Source organism: Mustela nivalis (genome assembly GCF_964662115.1).
Source record: "Mustela nivalis genome assembly, chromosome: 3".
Lineage (NCBI taxonomy): Eukaryota > Metazoa > Chordata > Mammalia > Carnivora > Mustelidae > Mustela > Mustela nivalis.
In genome coordinates this window covers 123153089-123174903 of record NC_139022.1, presented here as the reverse complement: position 1 = coordinate 123174903, position 21815 = coordinate 123153089, and the positions used below count along the sequence as shown (strand labels likewise).

General features: G+C 50.5%; 1 protein-coding gene across 2 annotated transcripts in view; it reads right to left on the bottom strand.

Annotated features, from left to right (window-relative positions):
• The window catches only part of SLIT3 (slit guidance ligand 3), a gene marked incomplete at its 5' end in the record, with an annotated part of 594733 nt that overhangs the window by 121160 nt on the left and 451758 nt on the right, over window positions 1-21815 (bottom strand). For both annotated transcript variants that reach the window (XM_082724113.1, XM_082724112.1), the window contains 2 exons: window positions 7007-7170; window positions 13089-13160. In XM_082724113.1, the coding sequence (XP_082580239.1) occupies window positions 7007-7170; window positions 13089-13160 (236 nt within the window). The remainder of the gene's footprint in view (window positions 1-7006; window positions 7171-13088; window positions 13161-21815) is intronic.

The following is a 21815-nucleotide window of genomic DNA, read 5'->3' as shown; positions in this document are numbered from 1 at the left end:
TTCAGAGGAAGGGAAGCAGGAGTAAGACACCCAACAGCACCTCTGCATCCCTGGCACCACCGCTTTGCAGGTGGTCAGGGGGATCTATTGTGGGAAGTGCTCCCTCCCTCTCCCCACACACGCAAGAGAGGCTCTGGGAGAGGCATGGCTTCAGGTGTCAGGGCTTTTGAAGTGCAGATCATGCTCCCCAAAGAAAAATGCCAGGCCTGGCCCTCCACACCCTGGGGCAAAGGGCACCTAACAAAGTCAGGGAGAGTCATCACACCCCGGGCACCTTCCTGCTTGGGCAAGTCAGGGGCTACACGGAAGGCTGTAGTCTGTGCCCTTGAACTTCCATCCAGAGGCTGCCCGTCTTTTGATCTGTAAAAATATTACTTGGTTGGGGTGTGTCAGAAAGGGAAGTCGGGGAGAAAGACAGTATAGTCAAGGGCTCATGTGGGCAACAGGAAGTTCTAAAATGGAGTTTTTTTGTTTTTTCCCAAAAATGTCCCTTTTGACATCTATGCTGAAATTAAATCTGTTTAAACCAGACCCAGGTTGTAGTCTGGAATCCCTCTGGGGATGAGCTGGGTCTTTCAGAGGGTGGCTTTCATTCTGCAGGCAGCATGTGCTACATTTCAAGGGATGTTGTCAAGGTAAAAAAAAAAAAAAAAAAGCCTTTGAAAAAGATTCCGTAACCAGGTCACTAACAACACCTTTAATTACGAAGAGAGAAACAAAGGTAATTATAGCCTCTGTCGGCATCCTGGACTGGCGGCTCCCAGCCAGGCATTCACAGGTGGTGAGGGTGTTATCCTCTTGTTGAAACAAACATGTCAGGTTTAAGATGGGGTTGAAAGATGGGTTCATTTCCCCTGGAAACCTTCCCCCCTGATCAATGTCCGACAGACTGAGCCCACTTCCCTTTGAGCCTGGGAGTGCTGTGATGGCAGAAGTCCCTCCCCTTGGCTTTTGGTCTTTGGAGAGATGGCAACTAGCATGTAAATTCTATAAGGGCAGTGACCTGTGCTGTCTTCTGCCCTCTTCCATCCCCAGTGCCCAAAATAGGACTGAAACACAGAGCAGGAACTCAGTAAACATACCTTGGGTGATTGAAAGGATGAACACATGGATAAAATTGGTCTAGAAGCCTGGCAGAGTGGGGGCTGAATGTCACCAAGCTATGTGGGGGGGGGGGGCAAGCAATCCTTCTAGAAGGGTCCTGAAGGGAGGTCACCTGAGTTCTGAGGGCCCTGGGCTCCGCAGTAGTGTGGAGGAATGGAGTGGCTATTAGGTGGATGGGACTTTCATGCCTGAAGTTCAGGTCTTTCTACCACAGCTCAGTGCCAGCAAAGGCCAACTGCCCAGTCCCCTGGGGCTCCCTCTGAGCCTTGCTCATCTGCACAGGTAAGAGTGACCCAGGCTTCCCTTAGTTCTGTCAGCAAATCCCTCCCTCCCAGCCTCTCCTGTCCACATGCAATGTGGTTGGTGCAGGTGACAGTGGATTCTCAGGGGGCCAAAGTGATGAAACACCCACCTTTCTTCTGAGAAATTTTAGTACTATACAAGCTGGGAAGCGGAGAGGAATGAGAACAGAGTGTTTTGATCAGGGTGGAAAGAGTCTCCACCTGTCTTTGAAGGGAGGGGCTGATCTGGGCCGGTGTCTGCCTACACACACGGGCGTGTTCCTGTTGTAGGAACATGTGCCTTCGTCACCCACGAACATTCACAGTCCTGAGCAAGCCTGCCTGCTGCTACCACCTCCTCCTCTTCCTGGCAAAGAAAGCAGCTTAAATCAGAGCATAGTGATTCACTAGCACACAGAACCCCTGTAGTCCATGTTCGGAGATGTTTCCTGATGAACTTGGGAGAGCACATGAACTTTGCTCTTTGTTTTTAAATGGGTTCCCAAACTATCTGCCCTGAGCACTCTTTCAGTGGGATGAAAATGTTGCTGCCTTAAGGTGGAAGGAAGTTCTCATGCAGAACAGGGAGACGGGGAGATGGGCCAAGTACCTGTCTGCCCTCGGGGCTTGTCTCCCCTTTCTGAATCACTACTGGGAATTTCAATGTGGAACCAGAGCCACCCTGGTGCCACACAAGGAGCAAACAGAGATGGCCCGCCTTCTGGTGTCTCCTGACGCCTCAGACCGTGGTCTGATGTCTTGAGGGAGGGCAGAGCAGAATGTGGGGCAACCCTTCCCTGCTCTTCCCTGATCGCCATCACAAGGCAACTGCTTCCCGGTGCGGGGAGGGGGCCCACAATGAGCACGAGGGCAGGAATGTGTCCCTGGCTAGCCCTGTCACGGGGAAGTGCCTGTGACGGCTGGCATGGACAGGGATCATGTCATCCTGGCTCTGCTGACTGTGCCACACCCCCTCCGGTCTGAGAGAGAAGGAGGAGAAGTGAGGACTGGGGAGCCTGGCTCCTGCCGGCTGCCTCCTCAACTTTGTTCTTCTACTCGGCATCGTGCCAAAAGGGGAAAGTCCTAACTCGTGCCCAAATGAGTGGGGCAAAGGTCAACAAACTTCAGACCTGAAAAGGGCCACAGAGATGGTGAGGAAACCATCCCTTAGAGGAGAGTACTTGCCCAGGGACACAATGGTGGCCAAGCTGAGAATGATGTCATTCTCATAATAGCAGCTAGGGCTTAGGGACGGTTTCCTATGTGCCCCATATTTCATCCAGTGCTTTGTGGGCATGATCTCACTGGGTTCTCACAAAATCTGTGATACAGGTTCTAATATTATTTTTTTATTACTTCCATTATACCGATGAAAAAAGGGAAGCATAAAGAGGTCAGGCAAACTGTTCAAGATCATGGACCCGATGAACGACAAAGTTCTAAAATTTGGTCCAGTGCTCTTTGTACCACCTCCTCTACCAAAAAAGACACCCAACGCCTCTCTTTATTGCCATGATATTGAAAACCGTAAGAGCCCGGCAATCTCAGGAGGTAGGAAGAGGAAGCTCAGGGGCCAAGACACAGACTGTGTAAGCTCTGCTGGAGATGGCGGGACACTCTTGTTAGAGCTGTGTTTATTCCTTTCTGTCTTTAAAGGGACTCCCACCCAGCAGAGTGCACAGAACTGAAAAATCCAATGGCCTCGTGAGCATGTGGAAATAAATTAATTCCCGCATTCAAATTAAGCATCCCTGTTGGCCTCTGGCCTTTCAAAAGCCAACAACAGACTGCAATGACAATGGGGCTTGAGCAATTATGATGAGAATATAAATGAATGTGATTTAAATACCAGAGGCATGATAATTTTAGGAATGGCTAAATAAACCTAATAATCTCATTCTTGCAATGTCCAATTATGGTGTTTTAATTAAAACCTCCTAAGGAGATGGGCGGCTAGTCATGGCTTACCTTAATTATCTTTATACTCAGTAACTAGTCCCAAATTAAAAAAAAAAAAAAAAAAGGAAGGAAGGGGAAAGTGTCTTGTTTCCAGGGAGATATGCCTATTTCATTTTTAATAATAAATGAGGAAGGATTTCTTGAGAGGCTTTTAAGAGCAAGTATTGTTCTAGGCATTGGGGCACCTGAAAAATGTCTGATGTGAGCCTTTCGTACTAGAAGACAAGACTGACCTTCAGGAAAGAGTATCTCACCCTCAAAGACGATGCAGAGGTTAAGTGTGAAACAGGTGGACAAACCAATGAATACAAAGATGTCTAAAGGAAAGAGATAATTGACTCAAGGGGTCAAATATTTAACTAATACCCTTGAATTACAAATTGTGACCAGTAGAAACTTTTTCAGATTAAGCAACCAGAAAATTGATGCATGGAAGACAAATCCTAGAGCTTAAACCCCAGCATAAACCCTTTAGGTAAGGATGGGCTAAAACCCAGATCGTGGAACGCCCATGAGTCCAGTAATGGCCAAAGTAGAACCTTTTCTCTGGCCTGTTCTTATGAATTCAATAAAGTCCCAGTCCCATTCAGGTAACAAGCAGCAGGGACCACAGCAGCCTCTTCTAGTCCTAGGACCCTGACCCTCTTCTTAACAACAAAAAAATTCACAGAGGAATCCTTGCATCAGTGGCTGAAGGAAACCAAGCAGTCCAACTGTATACCTGAGAAAACGTTAATAAAAAATGAAATATAGTCTCCCACCCTTTGAAAAATTCCTAGATGTCTCCTTAGAGGAAGAAATAAATACCTTCAATCGGAAGGGGAGGTTGACAGAGGAGATGATTTTGGCCAAAGTGCCCTGCTGGCCAATTTCTGGGTTAGCAGGAGTGATAAGACACCCGCTGCCAGGAATCCTGGGGAGAAGAGGCCTGGCTCCGGTCGGCTGGATTTCATTCACAGAGAGATAGCGGGGACTTGAACAGGCAGGGCCCGCCCAGGCTGAGCGAGATAAAGCTCTTTCCTGTCTCTGGAGTCATGTGTTGAGCGAATTTTTTGATACGGTTTAAGGGCCCTGGAGGTTTTCTGACGCTTCCCTGACAGGGGCTGTTGGTGATGAAGCTACACGCAGGGATGGCTTAATTGGCGCCCCAAGCCTTTTTCTCTCCGGAGCAGATGACCTCTAGCTTCCTGGAGATGCTCTTACTCCTGCTTCTCTCCACAGAAGTCCTCCTCTGGGGAGTCACCGAGGGAAGAGCCTGAACAAGAACACTGATGGTTTCACAGTCTACAACCGACAGGGTCAGATTCCTACCAAACGGCCACACGCGGATGCCCTGTGGGATCCGCCACGGGTGGAGCCCGCACTCTACCCCGTGGGTGTTGGGGTGGGGGCGGTTGGTGTGTGAAAGCAGCCCTCCGTGTTGGCCTCCTGAGTGTGCACACATGGGGTCTTGCTCCGCGAGGCTTCCTCTGCCATCCCCCGCACACAGCCTCACAAACTACCTTTAACAGTTATTGAAGAGGTCGAACCTTCCGGAGGTGATGTTCCTCCTGCACCCCACTAGGATGGCGGTGCTTCCTTCGTCGGGGACAGTGAATTCAGCTAACCATGACATCTGACGTGGACCCTCAAGGAAGCCAACCCCCTGCGCAGCTCTGTTCTTAACCCATGAGAGCCTGGAGAGCCTCCAAGAATCCCTCCCGCAGAGGGCTTCCCACACTGAATTTCCCACAGTACATTTCTCCTACGGGTGAGGGGTGCAGGTGAACGGTGCATTCATGTCTGGAGCCTGCGGGCCAGATGCTGATATCTTCAGAAAACACCCAGCTTCGTCCTACCAAGCGTGAGGGATCACCACAAGCCCTGGGGAGGCAACAGGGTCGCTCGTACTGAACCGTCAACCCGCCTGCTAGATCTAGCCTTTTCGAAGCAGGGAGGTTTAGGACACGAGCACGTCCAGGACCTGGGAGGGTCAGCCTCTATCCCTGAGCAGGATCCAGGGTTTGGATCCTGATGGTGACAGTTACGGGGAAGCAAGCTGCCCCTCCTTGGTGGGGAAGGTGCTTTCCTGACGAGGTGGTACGCGTGTTGGCACGGAGCGTCAGCCTGGCACCCACCGGTAATGATGTGTTTTCACGTTCTCTCTAATTAGTTTTTCTCACTAGCTCTTGGATGACTCCTGCACTCTATAATTATTTCTTTCACTGGCACTTATGCCGATATTGTACTCTTTGCCTAATAATTACTGTAATTATAGTCAGTGTATGTGAGTTGGGTGCCTGTGTGATAAACGGTTTTATTATATGTGTTTGACGGGAAGTGATTTCTAAGTGGGCGTCTATAGGAAATTATTAAGGTGCTGCTCTGAGACATGTTAAAATGTTTTTGGATAATAAATAACTTGATGAAGTAATAACATGACAAGAGAGAGCAGGAGGGAGCGCAAGATGAAGTTGAATTAAAAAAAAAAAACAAACTTCCGTTGCCAATGCCACCTAAGAGCAGAAGGGGGCCGGTTTGCACTGCTGGCTGGGTCGGGGCCCTGCAGGACCCATGGGGCTCAGGCTGCCTTCAATTCTGAAAACAGCAATGGTCAAGAAATGTCAGGGGTGCACTTCCTTCCCTCCCACCCCAGTGCTGAGGTCCCTCTCCTTCCTCCTTCCTTTAGGCCGACCCCCTAAGATCAGCTTTCAGAGGCCACTGGGCTCCCATTTCGGGATGCCTGGAAATTGGGGATGCCTCTGTGAGAAACTCAACTGAACACTTTCTGTTTTTGAGGAAATTCAGGGATGGGCTCTCCTTCCTTGCCACCAGAAGAAGAGAGCTGGTGGGAATGGAAGGTGTCAATGAGAAGTAAAAACAAATAGGCAAACTTGGAATTCCTCAATTCCGGGTTAAAAGCCACTACATCCTCTGGGAAGATCTCGGGTTGCTCAGCCACCTCCTGTCCCTGGAGGTCTGCGCTGCCTTCCGTCTTGTGCACAGTTCTGTTTCCTGTACTAGACACTCTGTGCTTCTATTATACTTCAGTTACTCACAGATCAAACTCTGCTGTTGGCTCAGTGCATTTTGTGGGTCCACTAAACTATAAAAATTAAGCTCCACTTACTAGCTCTTACCAAAGTGCTGAGTATTATGCTAAGGGCTTTCTATGCATTAGTTTCATTTAATCCTCCCAACCACCCCTAGAGTTACATACTATGATTTTTCCATTTTGCAGACATGTGGTAATTTGCCAAAGTCACACACTACTGAGGGACAGAGCTAGGGTTTCCAGCCAAGCAGGCTGACCCCCACCACCTCCACTCACTTGTCTCTCAATTTCTATGAGCAATTAGATAATAGGCAAGTGTTTAGGAAACACTAAACAATGCACTTAACGCATGCTAAATTTCTTAGCATCGATGGACTACGAAGCTCAACAGAAAGTGATTGATTCATGACTTTGTTGAGCAGTTTCCTTTATTAGAGGACAAGAGCTTCTTTCTCAGGACTCTAGTCAGGGCGCCCCAGAGTCCAAGGGACTGTGCGGTGCTGGGGAACCTAGGAGACTCCACGCCCAGGTCTGGGCTGGGTGTGGGCTCATGCCCACAATGATGCGAGAGTGGGCTCGGCGGTGCGTGGGTCACAGCACAGAGGAGAGAGGGGCGGGGCAAGCTCACCTGGACACACGTACTCCTTCTTCTGCACATCTGCCACGTTGAAGCCCCTCAGGTGCACAGGAGCCATGCAGAGTGTGAACTGGCCAACTGTCCGCCGCTGTCGCAGCCAATCCGAGAGCCAGGCCAGGTGGCAGTCACAGTACAGGTGGTTGGAATGGAGGCGCCTGGGAGAGGGAGGGACAGAGGTAAGATGCTGTCATGGCCTGAAGTGAACATAGCAGGCCAAACCTCCGTGCCCCTTTGCCCGGCGTGATAATCCTCAGGAGCCCCGGGAAGCATTTCCCTCTGCGCTCGTGAGTTACCACGGGACCCTCAGCCCTTTACAGCCAAACCACAAATGACTGTTATCTTCACGTGCAGGCCACATCCGACGGATGCCTCTGGCGTTCTGAGCAAGTCCCTATTTCTTAATAGTAATTCCACCTTTTTTCCCCCACTCAAGAAAGCCTCGGCATACAGAAGGAGGAAAAGTGACGTGATTAAAGCAATGGTTCAGATGCGAGTCAAACTTCTAAGGAGGTGACCTGGTTGCAGATTTCAGGACTATAGTTAGCCTGGGCTCCCGATGGCTTGAAACGGCTCCGCAGTCTCAATGTCTCAGTCTATAGTGGCACTGTGGCCAACACGGGCCATCGCCTTCACTCTTTCTCCTGTATTTCCTCCCTACAGTGAATGAACCCTCTACCCGACCCCGGGAATACTGGGAGGCTTGTGTGCACTGGCCCAGGGAGCAGGGCATGCCGGGAAGGGTCCCTTCTGTAGGAGGCATCTTATCTGTATCCACCCCCATAAAAAGCTTTTATTTATATACTTGACAAAGAGAGGGAGAGAGAGAGAGAGGGAGGGAGGGAGGAAGCAGGCACAGCAGCAGGTAGAGGGAGAGAAAGAAGTTTCCCTGCTGAGCAGGGATCCTGAGGGGGCTCGATCCCAGGAGCCTGGGATCATGACCTGAGCTGAAGACAGACACTTAACTGACTGAGCCACCCAGGTGACCCTACCCACCTCCATTTAAATAAGGAGCTGCCCATGGCACACTCCTGGAGCCCACTGCAATGTCTCCACAGTGCCCTCTTCTTCTCAAGTTCAATTCCACCAGGTGTATTTGCTATTCTGGTTTAGGTGCCCCTGGAAAAACCCTCCTAGCTGGTTCCGGGACTCTGTGGCTTTCCTCCTCCAGTAGCTGTGATTCCAGATCAATTTATTGCCTCTGAGTGATTAAGAGTTGCTAGAGGGATCTGCACGTTCTACTTCTGAAAGGAATCCTATCTGGTTAAATGACTTGAATTTACCTTCCATTAATTGAGGGACAAACTAAGGATATCTAGGGATTTCTACAGGTTCTTTCCTAAGGTTTTCCTATCGGGGGCTTCAAATTTCCATATTCCCCACAACCCTAGGTCATTAGCAGTGGTGGTGGTAAGTTTTAGTCACATCAGCTTATCACACACTTGGGTTTCTGCTGCGAATTTCAAGCGCCCAATCCTGGACATGCTAATCAGCCAGTAGTATCTTGAGACTTTCAAGTACTCTGTGTCAAGTCGGTTATTATTGAGTGGCAGCCTGAAACAGTGGCTTGGCTACCTCTATGCCTGAAATGGAGAGCTCTGAAGGGCTCTTGACTACACTCCACTGAGCATAAAGTCAGCATTGCTCAGCACTGGCCACGTGCAGCCAACTGGAGGGGCGTGCCGGCACAGCCTTCCTGCCATGGTGTGGGTGCAAACCTTAGGCAGGCCCGGGCCACTGGGAGCCTCAACAGCCTCAGGGGGTTCCAGATCCCATCATCTCTGTCCAACTAAATGAACCCATGCCCATGCAGAATGTAATTCTTTTTTTCTGCTAAAATTTTTTGAAAAGATTTTTATGATTTGTTTCCAAATGATTAATTTTGATGTTGCAATGTTCTTGTGGATTTCAGAGTCAAAACTTTAAAGTTGAACACATTTTCAGAGGCTCCACGTCCCAAGATCCTGTGCCTGGAATGGGCCCCAAGCAATTTTCCCTTTTGAGTTTCAAAGCTCAGACCCCTTGCCGCTTCCTCTTCATCTGGCATTTCAGAAAGAGGTGTCACAGGCGGGAAAGGGTAGGGGAGGCACAATCCTCAACTAGGGGAAGAATATGAAGGAGATGAGGGAACTCCTTTTCGATCCTGGGCCTTCTTGGGAAATTTCAGCATGCGTGAAAATGATCTGCTTCCTGACCTATCAGTGAGCTACAGAGAGAGACAGACAGATGGACAGGAGGGAGAGAGAGAGAGGGAGAGGAGCAAGAGAGAGAGGGGATGGGGTGTTGGCTCTGTGGGCGCAAAGAGACCACTGGTGTAAGGATTGCTGAGGATATTGGCGACAGTGACAAGTGACGGCATCCGTGACAAGATAGAGCAAAGGCAAGCCGCAGTGCCAGCATAGGCTGAGGTGCTGGAAGACTTCTGTGCATCCGGAGGATCAGGGCCTTCTAAAGAGAGTCTAGCTTCAATGAGGAAAGGCGGTTGCCTTCTTTGGCAGTGACGTACGGAAGCTGAGCAAACAGGGATTCCTATGAAGGGCTGAACATGGGTCCACAAGGTAGATCAATGTCAACGACTTCCCATCAGTTCCCATCAGGCGTAAGCGATCAGTGGGATGGCTAAAGTGAGTTTTAGGTCAGTCAGATCCTTATTAAGCAGATTAATTTCTGGGAGACTGAAAATGTTGGAGGTTTTCCTTTTGGAAGATGATGCCAGGTTGGTTCTTTCTCAACCACTGCAAGGTGGCCCCAAGCTACCTTTTCTTCCTTACCTTCCTTACCTTCCTAACCTTTTGTCTGCCTTTGCGGGGATTCCTCCACTTCCAAGAGGGACCATGGAGAACAGGTGGCCAAAACAGACCTGGAATCCACCTAAAGGCTCTTGTCAAAAGCCTAGAGCAGTGGACGGGCTCAGATCCTCCCACCCGTCCTAGAATTTTAACCGCCGGGAGTGCTGGGAGAGTTGAGCCGGGCAGACTCTTCCAAGCTCCAGCCTTTCAAACCAGGTTTGGGAGATCAAATTGAGGAGTATCACCCCAAATACTACTATTGAAAGGAAAGTTATCACATCGATGAGGAAACGTAAGTCTGGACACTGCCAGGAGTATTCCTAATCTCCTCAAATGGGAAGAAAAATTATTTTATTTCCTTTTCATGACTTTGGTAAATTGGGATGGCCGTGACCTGGGGGGGGAGGTGGCCTCCAGTGGCCTTTCAGGCCTGCCTCGGCTCCTCTGCTTTTGTTTCTGCTGAATGGAATGACCTCAGGCTCTGAGGTCAAACTGCTCAGATCTGACACTGGCTCTGCGCTTTTCCGACTCTGACTTTGGGCAGTGATTGAACTCGGGGCCTCAGTGCTATGAACTGTAAAGTGGGGCTTATTAAAGGTGCCCCTTCCTAGGGCTGTTGTGAGGACTGGAACTGTTCATGAGAAGGACCCAACACAAGGCCCTGCACACTATGAGCCATCAAAGGAATGTGTGCAGCTACTACAGTTGTGAGGGCACTGGCTCCACACTTCCGTCTCCTCCCAGCCCGGAGCCCTCCCTGGACAGAACGCCATTTCTTACTTAGACACCAAGGCATCAAGGCGCCGAGGTGGTTCCTGCATGCATTTCTACGATCTTCTGCTGATGGAAACCTCACATCCCATGTCAGCAAATCCACCTCCACAGAAGATAAGGTGAATGCATACAAACGCCAATTTGTAAAAGGTGCCTTTTAGCCACAGGCGCTAAATTAAATTTCCAGCAAATCCTTTTAGAGAGGGTCAGTGTTCATTTTCTATAAAATGTGGCTTTCTGAATTAAATATAAAAGCTTTCCTTTAGAAATCCCATTTATGACTTCCTTCCTCGCTCCTCTTCCCCCCTTCCCCACCCCCCATCTCCCGCACCCCTACTTTAATTACAGTGAAGGGGGATTAGTCAGTGCAAGTCTCTGGGGAGTTCTGTACAGAGCCGTCTCTGAAATTAAACTAAAGAGAAAGTGGCAGCAGGCACGGAGCAAAGAGAACAGACGAGATTGATTGATTGATCTCAACTCATCAGATGAGTGCTCAGGACCGCGGGGAAGGATGACAACAGAAACAAGGAGAAGACCCTCCTCCACCGTCCTTTCCCACCGGAGGCCGCCAAACAAGGGACCTGAGAGCCAGACCCAGCTCCCCAGGGGCCCCGTCCCATGGACCCAGCCGAGCCTCTGTTATTGCTGCTCCTAGATGGAGAAGAGCAAGGGGGAAGCCGAAGTCACAGAGAAGGAGCCACAGGGGCTGGACTGCGGGTTTCTGCAGGGGAGCGTCCTTTTTCTTCTATTCCGCAAGCCCATGTGGGGTGAGGCAGGCCCTGCACCAGGAGGCTCGCTTTCAGCTTTCAGGCCAGAAGCCCCGGGCACACTCTTTGGCAGCTCATATGTAGCTTGCCGTGGGCTCTGAGGTGGTCTTTGAAGACCCCCATGGTTTCTCCTTAAAACCCCACGACTGCACCATCCCATTTCAAAGGGCAAGGAAAAGGAAAGATTTTCTTGGTGGACTGATGCTATCACATGAGGGGTCAAAGGGAGAAATGGGGAGCAATGAGGGACACTGGGCTTGGATGCTTCTTCGCAGTAACCAGTATCTGTTGAGTGGACCTCATGACACAGGCCCTCTACCTGCAAGCGTACCTCATTCTCACCACTGTGAGACAAGCACTTACGAACTCCCTGTCCTTGCAGGGCAGAGAGAGGAAGAAACTTGCCCAGAGTCAGGGGCAGTGAGGGCTCGCCTTTACACTCAGGTCTGCCCAGGGAGGTCCGTGCTGTTCCCTCACACAGGGCTCCACCGCTCTGTGCTTCATTCCCTGCCCACCCCCCACCCCGCCCTGATAAGGTCACTTTCTCACTCACGCAGGGGTTCTTAAACAGTATGAGCATCAGAATCTCCCTGGGGGCTTGTTACACCCCGATGGCTGGCCCCACACCCCCAGATTGCGATTCCTTGGGTCTAATCTCATTCCATGATGCTGATGCTGCCGGTCCAGGGACCCAACTTTGGGTCCCTGCTCTATGGATTTTTAAATCCCTGTGGATCCCATGTTGCTCAGGGGCCACTGATGAGCTGGTGGCTTGGAACTTTCAGTGCAGATTCCTGGATAGAGTGACGGTAACAGTAATAGTCAACATCATTCATCATGCACTCTGTGCCAGGCACTCCTCGTACCTCCTCTCATCTGATCCTCTCCAGCGCCCCCATTTTTAGAGGGAACAGAGGTCTTGGAGCGAACAAAGGGAACAGCAGAAATTCCAGCTCGCTGCCTTGGCCCTACATGTATTTAGCTGAAAGCTCTTGGGGGCTGGTTCTCCGCTATTACTGTAATGCACACGCTGGTGAAGTTGCCCCAACACAAGGAAACCATGCCTGTGAACCCCTATGGAAAGGCCAACGGATTCCATTTGCAGAGAAACTTACAAGGCGTTCTGGTTGAGAGGAGAAGGAACTCCCCAGGTAATAAAGGCACCGGGACTGCTCTCCACATGGGGTGTTGTGAGAAGATTTGCTTTGGGAGTACACGGAAAAGGAAAGCTGGAGCCTACCCCAAAATTAACGGTCAAGAACAAGTTCCTGTATCCTACCAGAATATCATCAAGGGAGTAGGGCACTCTGTTGGGTGTGGGACACGAGGATGGGGAGAAGGAGGGGTTAAGGCTCCCACTTGGCCACGGGACACAGAGGGGAAAACATGACCACGGTGCTACGACAGAACTGACAACGGCAGGTGACATCAGCTCAGGAGACACCGAATCATTACATCCCAGTTAGCCATGTTCTGTCACAATGTAACACTAATAAACTTTTCCATCAAGATGGGACACACAAAGACGCATTCCCCCGTGAACAGGGTAAAGAGAAACGCGTCTGTCTGCCGTGGAATGGGGTTTCAGAACTGTGGGTGGCACTGCGATGCTTCTCCCCCATCTGTGGCTCACCAAGATCTCCTCGTCAATGGTGGGAGGAGGCAGGTTTGCTCTAGGACCCATGTGCAGGTCAGGGCAGGGCACATGGGGCGGAGTGTGGGGCAGAAGCAGGGACCGTTACTCACAGAGTTCGAATCTTCGGCATGTGGTTGAAGCTGGTGACGAGGATGCGGCTGATGTTGTTGTTGTTGAGGGTGCTGTGAAGGCAGAGGAAGAAGGGAAACGGTTAAGAAGGACGTAGCATGGGGGGGCAGTAGCGATTTCTGGAGGGTGGGGGGAGGAATTGGTGCGACTGTCAAGAGGATCATAAATCAATAGCTATGGGGCAGCTGGAGACAAGGGGGTGGGTCTCCAGAAGAGGAGAGAATCCCTGACTCCGTCTTTCAGAGGAAAGAGGCTCTTTCCTCTCGTCAGCTGCCCTCTCAGTACTCTCAGACCCACCTACGGCAAGACTGTCACTTCCTGAAATCCTACCAGGTGCTGAGCACAGAGGACTTACGATGACATCTCCAGTTCTCACAAGCCCAGTGTCAGCTATGTATCACTGTCCTACTTTTTGAGAGAAGAAAACAGATATGTGTCATTCTGGTTAGCGACACATGTCCCTGGGAAGTGGACATTGTCCTCGTGCTACTGATGAGGAAGTGGAGCTACGGAGGGGATGGAATTCTCCCAGGGACCCTTAGCTGCTGAGCTTGGGAGATGGGATTGAAATCCAGCACTGTCTTGCTCCAATTTCCCTGCTCTGCCCACTGCCCATACCGCCGAACCCAGGGTGCTACGTGGACAGTTTATTCTGGAAGTATATTCTCATGAGCTCACCCTTGTTCCCCTCCATGGGCCCCCGCTGGCCCGGGAAGGAGACTTTCTTTGGAGCCTTCCATGGTTAAGCTGACTTCTTTTGTCCTCAGCTCTTGTGAAACATATTGCCTTTCTCTTAGAATGCCTTCCAACGCTTCCTATCCCGTGCGCGACCGTAGCCCCACGACCTGGTCCATCCGTGATTCAGACTGAGTCTTATATGCCCTGGTTGTGCGATCTTGGGGAAATTACCAGCATCTCTCAGCCACAGGCCCTTCATCGGCAGAAGCAGGCGGGTAGCGGTACCTCTCCCACAGGCTGGTAAAAGGCTCAGTGTGCAGTCTATATTCGGTAAATGAAGCCTACCATTTTATGGACACTGGCGGAGAGAATCTGGTCCTGTCCTGGTCATTCATGGTTACCCCACCCCAACCTCCATGGAAGTGGAAATCCAGCTTCACCCAGCACAGTGGCCCCCATACCCACTGCAGCCAAGGTGCCTGCACATCCTCTCCCTTTCCACCCACCACAGGGGGAGCCCACCCCCCCACACCCTCTTGCCTCAGGCCCTCCCTGCAATTCCTCAGGGCCTACTTAGCATTTGTTTGGTTAATAAGGCCAGAAGGAAATCTGTTTACCTGAAGACACAGAACCCAGTACGTCTCTCTACCTCATCTGGTATTTACCATGGGTCCAGCACTAATTCTATGGCTTATCTTTTCTGTGAAGTGTGTGTTAACCCATCCTGTCTCCCCACACCCAGGTAGCCTTTGGAATATCTCATCTGACAAGGCTGAAGAGTCTACTTCCTTGGCAGGAAGCTTCCTGGGTGTGGGGACTATGTCCCCCTGCCCCCCCGCCAGTCCTCCATCAGATGAGGAATACCTCTGGGGCTGAAATGATGCCTTCATTTCCCTTTCTGTGCCAGAGTTCTAGGCTCCACACTTTGGGGATACCTCATTAGGGTCATGGACTCAATACCAGACAACAGTCTAACCATCTTCCTCTCCCAAAGGCAAAGAGCACGAAGCCTTTGGGGAGAAGAGGCTTCCTTCCAAGCATACCCAGCCACTCACATCAGGGAGAGTCACAGCCAGCCCTAACTGAGCTGAACACACAGTGCAGGGCCTGACCGTAAGTACATCTGGCAGCAATGACTTATTAATGTATTACTACACTGATGTTTAAATGTGAGCTGTAATGAGGGCTATAAAACATTTACGATAATAGCAATTATTCCAGAACCAAAATGACTAAACACAGTCTTCAGACTTTCCTGATTTGCTGCAGGGGGCTGGCCAGCCTGGGGATGACAGAGGGCTGGTGACCTCTTGGATGCTGATCTCCATGGCAGCTACAGGTTTTGTTTCCCTGATAGACCTAGATTTGTTTGATCTCTAGTCTTGGTGGCTTGCGCCCACGCATGGAGTATGGCGCTCTCTCTGTTGCCCACACCCATTAGTAATCGGCTTCCAAAGAAGGTGGTGGTGTTATGACCACCCCTCCACGCAACCCCCGCAGTGGAGCAGCACTGGGGAGCATGCGCCTGGAAGGGAGACCTGGTTCAGACTCTGGCTCTGCCACATACAGCCCGTGGAACCACCAGTAAGTTCTCTGAATCTCATTAGGTTTCCTCCCTTAACGTGGAGATAATAATAGCACCAATCTCACAGAGCTTTAGGGGTGATATAATATGATGATACTAGTATTCCCAGTGTTAGCTGAGAGCTTATTGTGTGCCACGCAGGCAGTGGGCTGGGGGTACCACTTGTACCATCTCTTAGTTGCTGCAAACACCCTATGAGACAGGCACTTTTGTGATCGCCTCCGTTTACGGACGAAGCAAGCCCAACTCCAGGAATGACGCCTGCCTTGTTCACCTTCTGCTAGGAGAACAGAGTACTAAAAATTTTGTGGCTTCAAGCAACCTAGTCTGGAGGTCGGAAGTCTAATGTGGGCTCAGGGGCCCACATTTCTTATGGTGGCAGCAGCAGGAGAATGCTTCATTGTCTTCTGCTGCCTGTCCTCAACCTGTGGTCCATTCCTGCAGTTCCCCGACCTCTTGCTTCTGCTGTCACATCCCCTCCCCCCCATCCACTGTGACCCAGCTCCCTATTATGAGGAGCCTCGTGAGACATTTAGGGCCGAAGTGGATAATCCAGAATAAACTGCCCATCTCAGGATCCTTATCTTAGTCACATCTACCAAGTCCCTTTTGCCATAAAAGGTAATATTCCTAAGTTCCTGGGATGAGGACATGGACTTTTGTGGAGGGAGGGGCCTGATCCAGTCAACCACCCTGCACTGAAACAAAGCACACTTGTGAGCACACGGCCTGGCTCCTGCGCAGCACTCAGGAACCCTCAGTTGTTGTTTGACCTTGTGTCTCTTTACTCTTTTATGGTTTACAATAAGCTTTCGCATTCACCTTATTGGATATTTGTAGGACTCTGAGGTTGGAATTCTTATCTCCATCTTGGAGACGAGTGGTTTGAGGCGAGGAAAGGGACCCCCAGGGTAGCTCACGAGCTCCTGGGAGGATCTGGGAATTGCTGTTATTTTTTACACCACAATTTCCCCCAACTTACCCACTGCCTCCTGTTTTCAAGCCAGTTTGTTACCCCAGTGTGGATGTTTTCTGTCATGTCCACCCTGGAACCCAAAGCTAGAAAGAAGTGCCCAAGTGTCTCTTGTTCTATGAACTTCCCTGAAAATTAACCAACAGGAAAATAAGCAGTCGGGTCTGATGATGACCCGCCTCTGGAGGGCTTTGGCCCGGACTAAGCTGTGGGGACCTCATCATCTTGTTTTATGTACCTCCCTCTTCTGGAGTTCTGCCAGTTCTACAATCTAGCTTTAACCTCACCGCTCTGCTCCTTTGGAGATATTTTGAGAAAATACATTTTACCCCAAGTCACCCAGGTTGGAAGTTTCTCCTCAAATAAATGCAGTGTCAAGATCAAGATCAGGGTCAAATTAATTCTCTAAGACTTCAGAACTACGCTGCCCTCCTCCCAACTTTTGCACCATCACAAGCTGCTAAATGGGCATCTCAGTATTAACTAGAAATAAGGCCACCCCCCACCATGAGATTTAAAGACAGTCTGCCTACCTCCCATTTCTTTTTCCTAAAACCCTTACCTGTTATACTGTTATTTATATTGAGACTAAGGGTGACCTATATACTGTGCAATCACTTTTCTGTTTTGTCATCATCAGAACATAAATGTTTAATGAAAAAGGATCATTTTCCATATTAAAATGATCCATGTAGGCAATGCTACTTCTCCCAATGGATACCACGCTCTCTCAGTTCTGAGCACGAGAGGGAGGGCATTAAACTGGTTTTCCCCAGGACACTAAGGGATTAGAGCACAAACAGAACCTTGATACCCAGAAAGAATGTGCTTATGTTCCTCAGCGGAATCCTGTGTACTGTGGCGAGACCAGGGCTCCCCAGTAGGGAAGAACGCACAAGGCCAGGAGATGACAAACTACTGACCACAAGTCAGATCCCATCTCATACAGCCTGTTTTTGTAAATAAGGTCTTACCCATCCGTTTATGTATTGTCTGCGGCGGCTGCTTCTGTGTTACAAGAGCCGAGCAGATGCGACAGAGACCACGGGGCTGGCCGCGCCTAAAATAGTGCCATCTGCCTTTTTATAGAAAGTGTTTACAATCCTGGTTCTCTAGAACTGGGAAGTTCCCGACTCGCCTTTGTCAGTAATTGCCTGTGATGTGGGCAGGCAGCATAACCGCTCTGTAAGAAGAGGGGATTAGGTCAGAAGCTCCCAAAACCCAGGTAGGAAGCCCCAAGAAGCAACTGGTAGGGCTGGGCAGGAGGTCTGACTCTAGAATCCATACTCCTGGCCCACAGCACAGGCCCACCTGGACGATGGGTCCCAGTGCTTCCAGAACCTATGATGCTGCAATGAAATCCGAACCAAGAGAGGACCCTGCTCAAGGGACAGGGCAGGTGAATCCACCTTGGGCTGAGTGTGGAATGAACTTGGGTAGTGGTTCTCTAAGTGTGGTCCCCAGACCTGCAGCATCATGTCTTCAGGCCCCACCCAGACCTACTAAAGCAGATGCTCGGCGTGGCGGTGGGGGGTCGGGGGGAGGATGTCCCCCAGCCTCGTGTGTTTTAACATGAGATGCTCCCTCCATAGTTTTCTATGCAAGCTCAAGTTTGAAAACCACCGAGCTAGACAAAAAGCTACGAATAGAGCCTTTTACCTGAGTGGGAGGACAGCGTATAGGCTACCTTCTTGCTGACTCTGGGACTGGAAGCCTCTTCTGAGGAGCGCATTGGGGGTTTCCTGCCTAGAAAGAGCCCCAAGATCTGAACTAGTACACAGCCCTCCATGGAACTGCTGTACTCACCCTTGGAAAGCTCCAACTTGGCATCTGCCCCCGGCTCCCTGCTGCTTTCTGCTCTGTGCTGACATGTGGCTCTCCCTCACGGCCCTCAAGATAGCCATCTTCGGTCTGGAGGGGCCAAGTCCAGCTGCAGCCACGGCACCCTGGCAACCTTAATAAGGCTGACATTTCCCTCTGTCTCCTCCGATTAGGCCCTCGCTTTATCACTCTGTGCTTTCTTGGCTCTGGCTGTAATCTGTGTGTTGTGTGTCCATAGCACTATGTAATTGACTCTAATGCAGCAGTATTATCTGTGAGCACGTATCACATAATTGCAAAACCAGGCACCCACAGTAAGTGCCACCGCAGACTCCCAGCGTGCCAGCCCTCGGGGTACTCCTGGAGCCCCTCCTCTTCCCCTCCGCATAGGTAGGGATCCAGGCTCCCTGGGTTGGATAATCCCTCTTGGAAGACAGGCCTATTTCAGCCCTCTTCTCGAGGCAGGCTGATTGTTCCTTATGTCTGTCTCCATAAATAAGGTGGTTCCCTCCTTAACACTCCCCAGGAAGGACATGCATAGTGAGTCATCAGCAGCCATGGCAGTGGAATGTCTTTTTCAAGGGAGCTTGGAGGTGCCCTGACTTGTCCTTACACATACCCAGGTTCCACGGCCAGCCCTCCAATCCCTGAAGCTGGAACTTCTCCAGCAGGGCCTGTATTGAATTCCCAGGGGCAGAAACAAACCAAAGGAGGCAGCAGCATTGTCTGAACAGCAGCAGAGTGCAAAAACTGCGGCGGCAGGACCCCGCAGGGAAGATCTATACTGCTGGCCTGGGGAACAGGAATCACAGAGGATTCCGGCAGGCAACGTGAGGGCCTCGGAAGGAGGGGCTGAGGGCTCACGGCCACTCCGACAGCGAGAGAGGAACGAGACTGAGGATGCTTTAGATGCCTGCTCCCTTCTCTGGCCTGTACATCAAAGCAGGGCTGGTGTGTCTTGGTCTTGCTTGGTGGCTGCTGACTGATCCACTGTGGCCCCAGGAATAAGGCCCGTTGCTGGTGACCAGGCCCTTCCACATGCTCCTAGGTCCTGGGGATGTGAATGCTTTGGGCTGGCTGAATCCACGATAACGGGGGGAGGTGGTGTCTCTTTGTGGCCTGGCTGCAGGAGAACACACACCAAGTGCCCACGGAGGTTAAGGGAGGCATCCCCCAGCCCAGAATCTCTCCCCTACTCAATGATTCAGTCATTTCTGGAGGAAGCTCCCCTGAGCGTTCCCTCCTATCACCCAGCTGCCCACTTTCTGCTTCGGCCGGAGGCTCTAGGAAACTCTAGAAATCAGGAAGAGCATACACACACGCATCCTTTGAGAAAATCTAAACTGAACGTTATCGGTTCTGCCACGAACTCTCTGCCTTCTCATCGGTGAGACTAGCGAAGTCTGTGGCTTGGAGGCGAGCCTGCCGAGACCCTCCAGTAAAGATGTCAGTGAGAGCAAGAACAACACTGATACTAATTATTAAGGAGTCGCTATGTGAGGACACTGGGTTGAGCACTTTTCACATGTCATCTCACTTAATTCTCCCCACAATGCTGAGGTAATCCATTCCATTTTGGAGCCTCAAAAGATCTGCTCTGACCACAGCTCTACAGTTGTGGAGACGGTGTTCAAATACAGGGAAGCGGGATGCCAGGGCCTGATTTTTTTTTACCGTTGTGCAAAACTGCCTCTCACGGGATGGTCTGACAGAGGCTGGCTGCCCAATTTCCATGCCTTTTCCAAGGCCGAGATGAGTCCTAGAAGCCAGTGCTGTGCTCAGCCCTCACAGGCTTCCACGTGGTGGGGACCATGGCGTTTCCCTCCCTGCCAACGCTACTCAGAGGCACTAGCACGACCTGAGCCTCCTCTGGTCTGTAGAGCACAGAGCTCGGCACGGACAGTGAGGGCCCTGAGAGAGGCTACGCAGGAGAGGGGCGATTTGGTCTCAGAGTGCTCTGAGCTCAACGTCTATCTCAACGCGTCTAAGCATTGTCAGCAGCCGCCCTTGCTGTTGGATCGGTTGGTTGGGATTTTTAAGCATTCCCCTCCAAATCAAGAGTACAGATCTGCTTCTTAAGCAAAGCTCATCTCTGGGCTGTTTGGAGCAGGTAGTGAGTCTCTGCGGGCAGACGGCGCAGGAGGACTGAGAGGGACGGAGGGAGAGAGAAGAGAGGATGTGGGAAGCCCTCTCTCGCACACTACCTGCTCTCTGGGACTATCCTGGGTGCCGCCTATTACTGATTTCCTTGATCTCCCTGCGGACCGTTTAAATTAAAGCTCATAACCATTGTGTGGGCATATAATGAAACCAACTGATGCTGCACTGATTAGTCCATTACTCTCAACTGTTAGAAAACATAATGATCTCACAAGGGGCCTTATTCACTGACGTATAGCAGGCGAGCTCTCATTTGACACCTCAAATTAGCAGCCAAAGCAATAACAGCTGGGGTTTTTGTCTCAATATTTGTACCCGACTCTAAAGTGATTTGGCATCGGGTGAGTGTTATTTTTAAACACAGAGCTCTTACCGCCAAGTAACATTTTAAACGGTCTCCAGGTGTCATGTAAAACCTACAGAAATAAATAAAAACAATCAGCTGCCAATGTGAGTCTTTGATGAGACGGATTCCTGAACAAAAGGGCTCGTCTTTGGTTTTCCTTTCATTATATATTCACATTGTGACAGGAAGAAACTCATCTCCTTCTACCCAGCAGAGCCTCAGTGTTCAAAGCGGGGGCGGGGGGGATGCCTCCAAAATAAATGTAGAAAGTGGAAGATCAAAAGAGAATGACGCATCTTCAAATCCTGTCACTGCCCGGTCAGATGTCCGGTAGCTTGGTATTCCTGGGGCTCCAGTATTTTTGGTCCTTTAATTCTCCTTACTCTTTTTTTGAGATCATCACAGACACCGGCTGGTGGTGATTCAGAATGATTTCACTGCCTCCCAACGACCAATTTAATTGTAAAATATACCTTCAACAACAAGAATGTGTGGCCTCTCCCGGTTCTGTTTCGTCATCCATGGGCTGGGAAACTGGACGATCCGTCTTGTCTACTACATTATTTAGAAATCAGGAAGTTGCCAGTGTGCCAAGATGTCCACAGAGGACTGAGAATGGAAGAATGACCTCCAGCTTACATAACTGAACAGGTGAGCGTGCAGTCAAGGGGGGGCGGGTTTGGGGGCGGGCAAAGAGCGATTCCCCACCTCAGCCGCATTTCAGCCCATAAGAGAGGAAGAAGGGGGAAGTTTTTCAACGCCCACTAACGGGGACACAGAGAGAGACGAGAGGACACGCCAGTTTTGCGCACTGTGGTACAGGCAGGGCCTTTCCCAGTGTTTGGCACATAGAACAACTTGATAAATATTTCCTGCATGGATGGATGAGTTTCCAAATGTGAAGGGTCATGCTTTCGGCATCTTTTCATCAAAATAAATTTCCACTCTGAACAGCCGCCTGGGCTGATCCAGGAGTACAAACTCAATTGCCTGCAGGAGCCAGGCTTTACATCTGAGTAAGTGGGTTGCGTGGGGTCTGCAGTAAACCCCGCTCTGCCACCTGGGATCCTCACTTCTCGTTTCAAAGGCTTGTTGCTATGCCGGAATGTGGGTGCACCTGCTGTTGGTTGTTCCTCTTTGTTGTG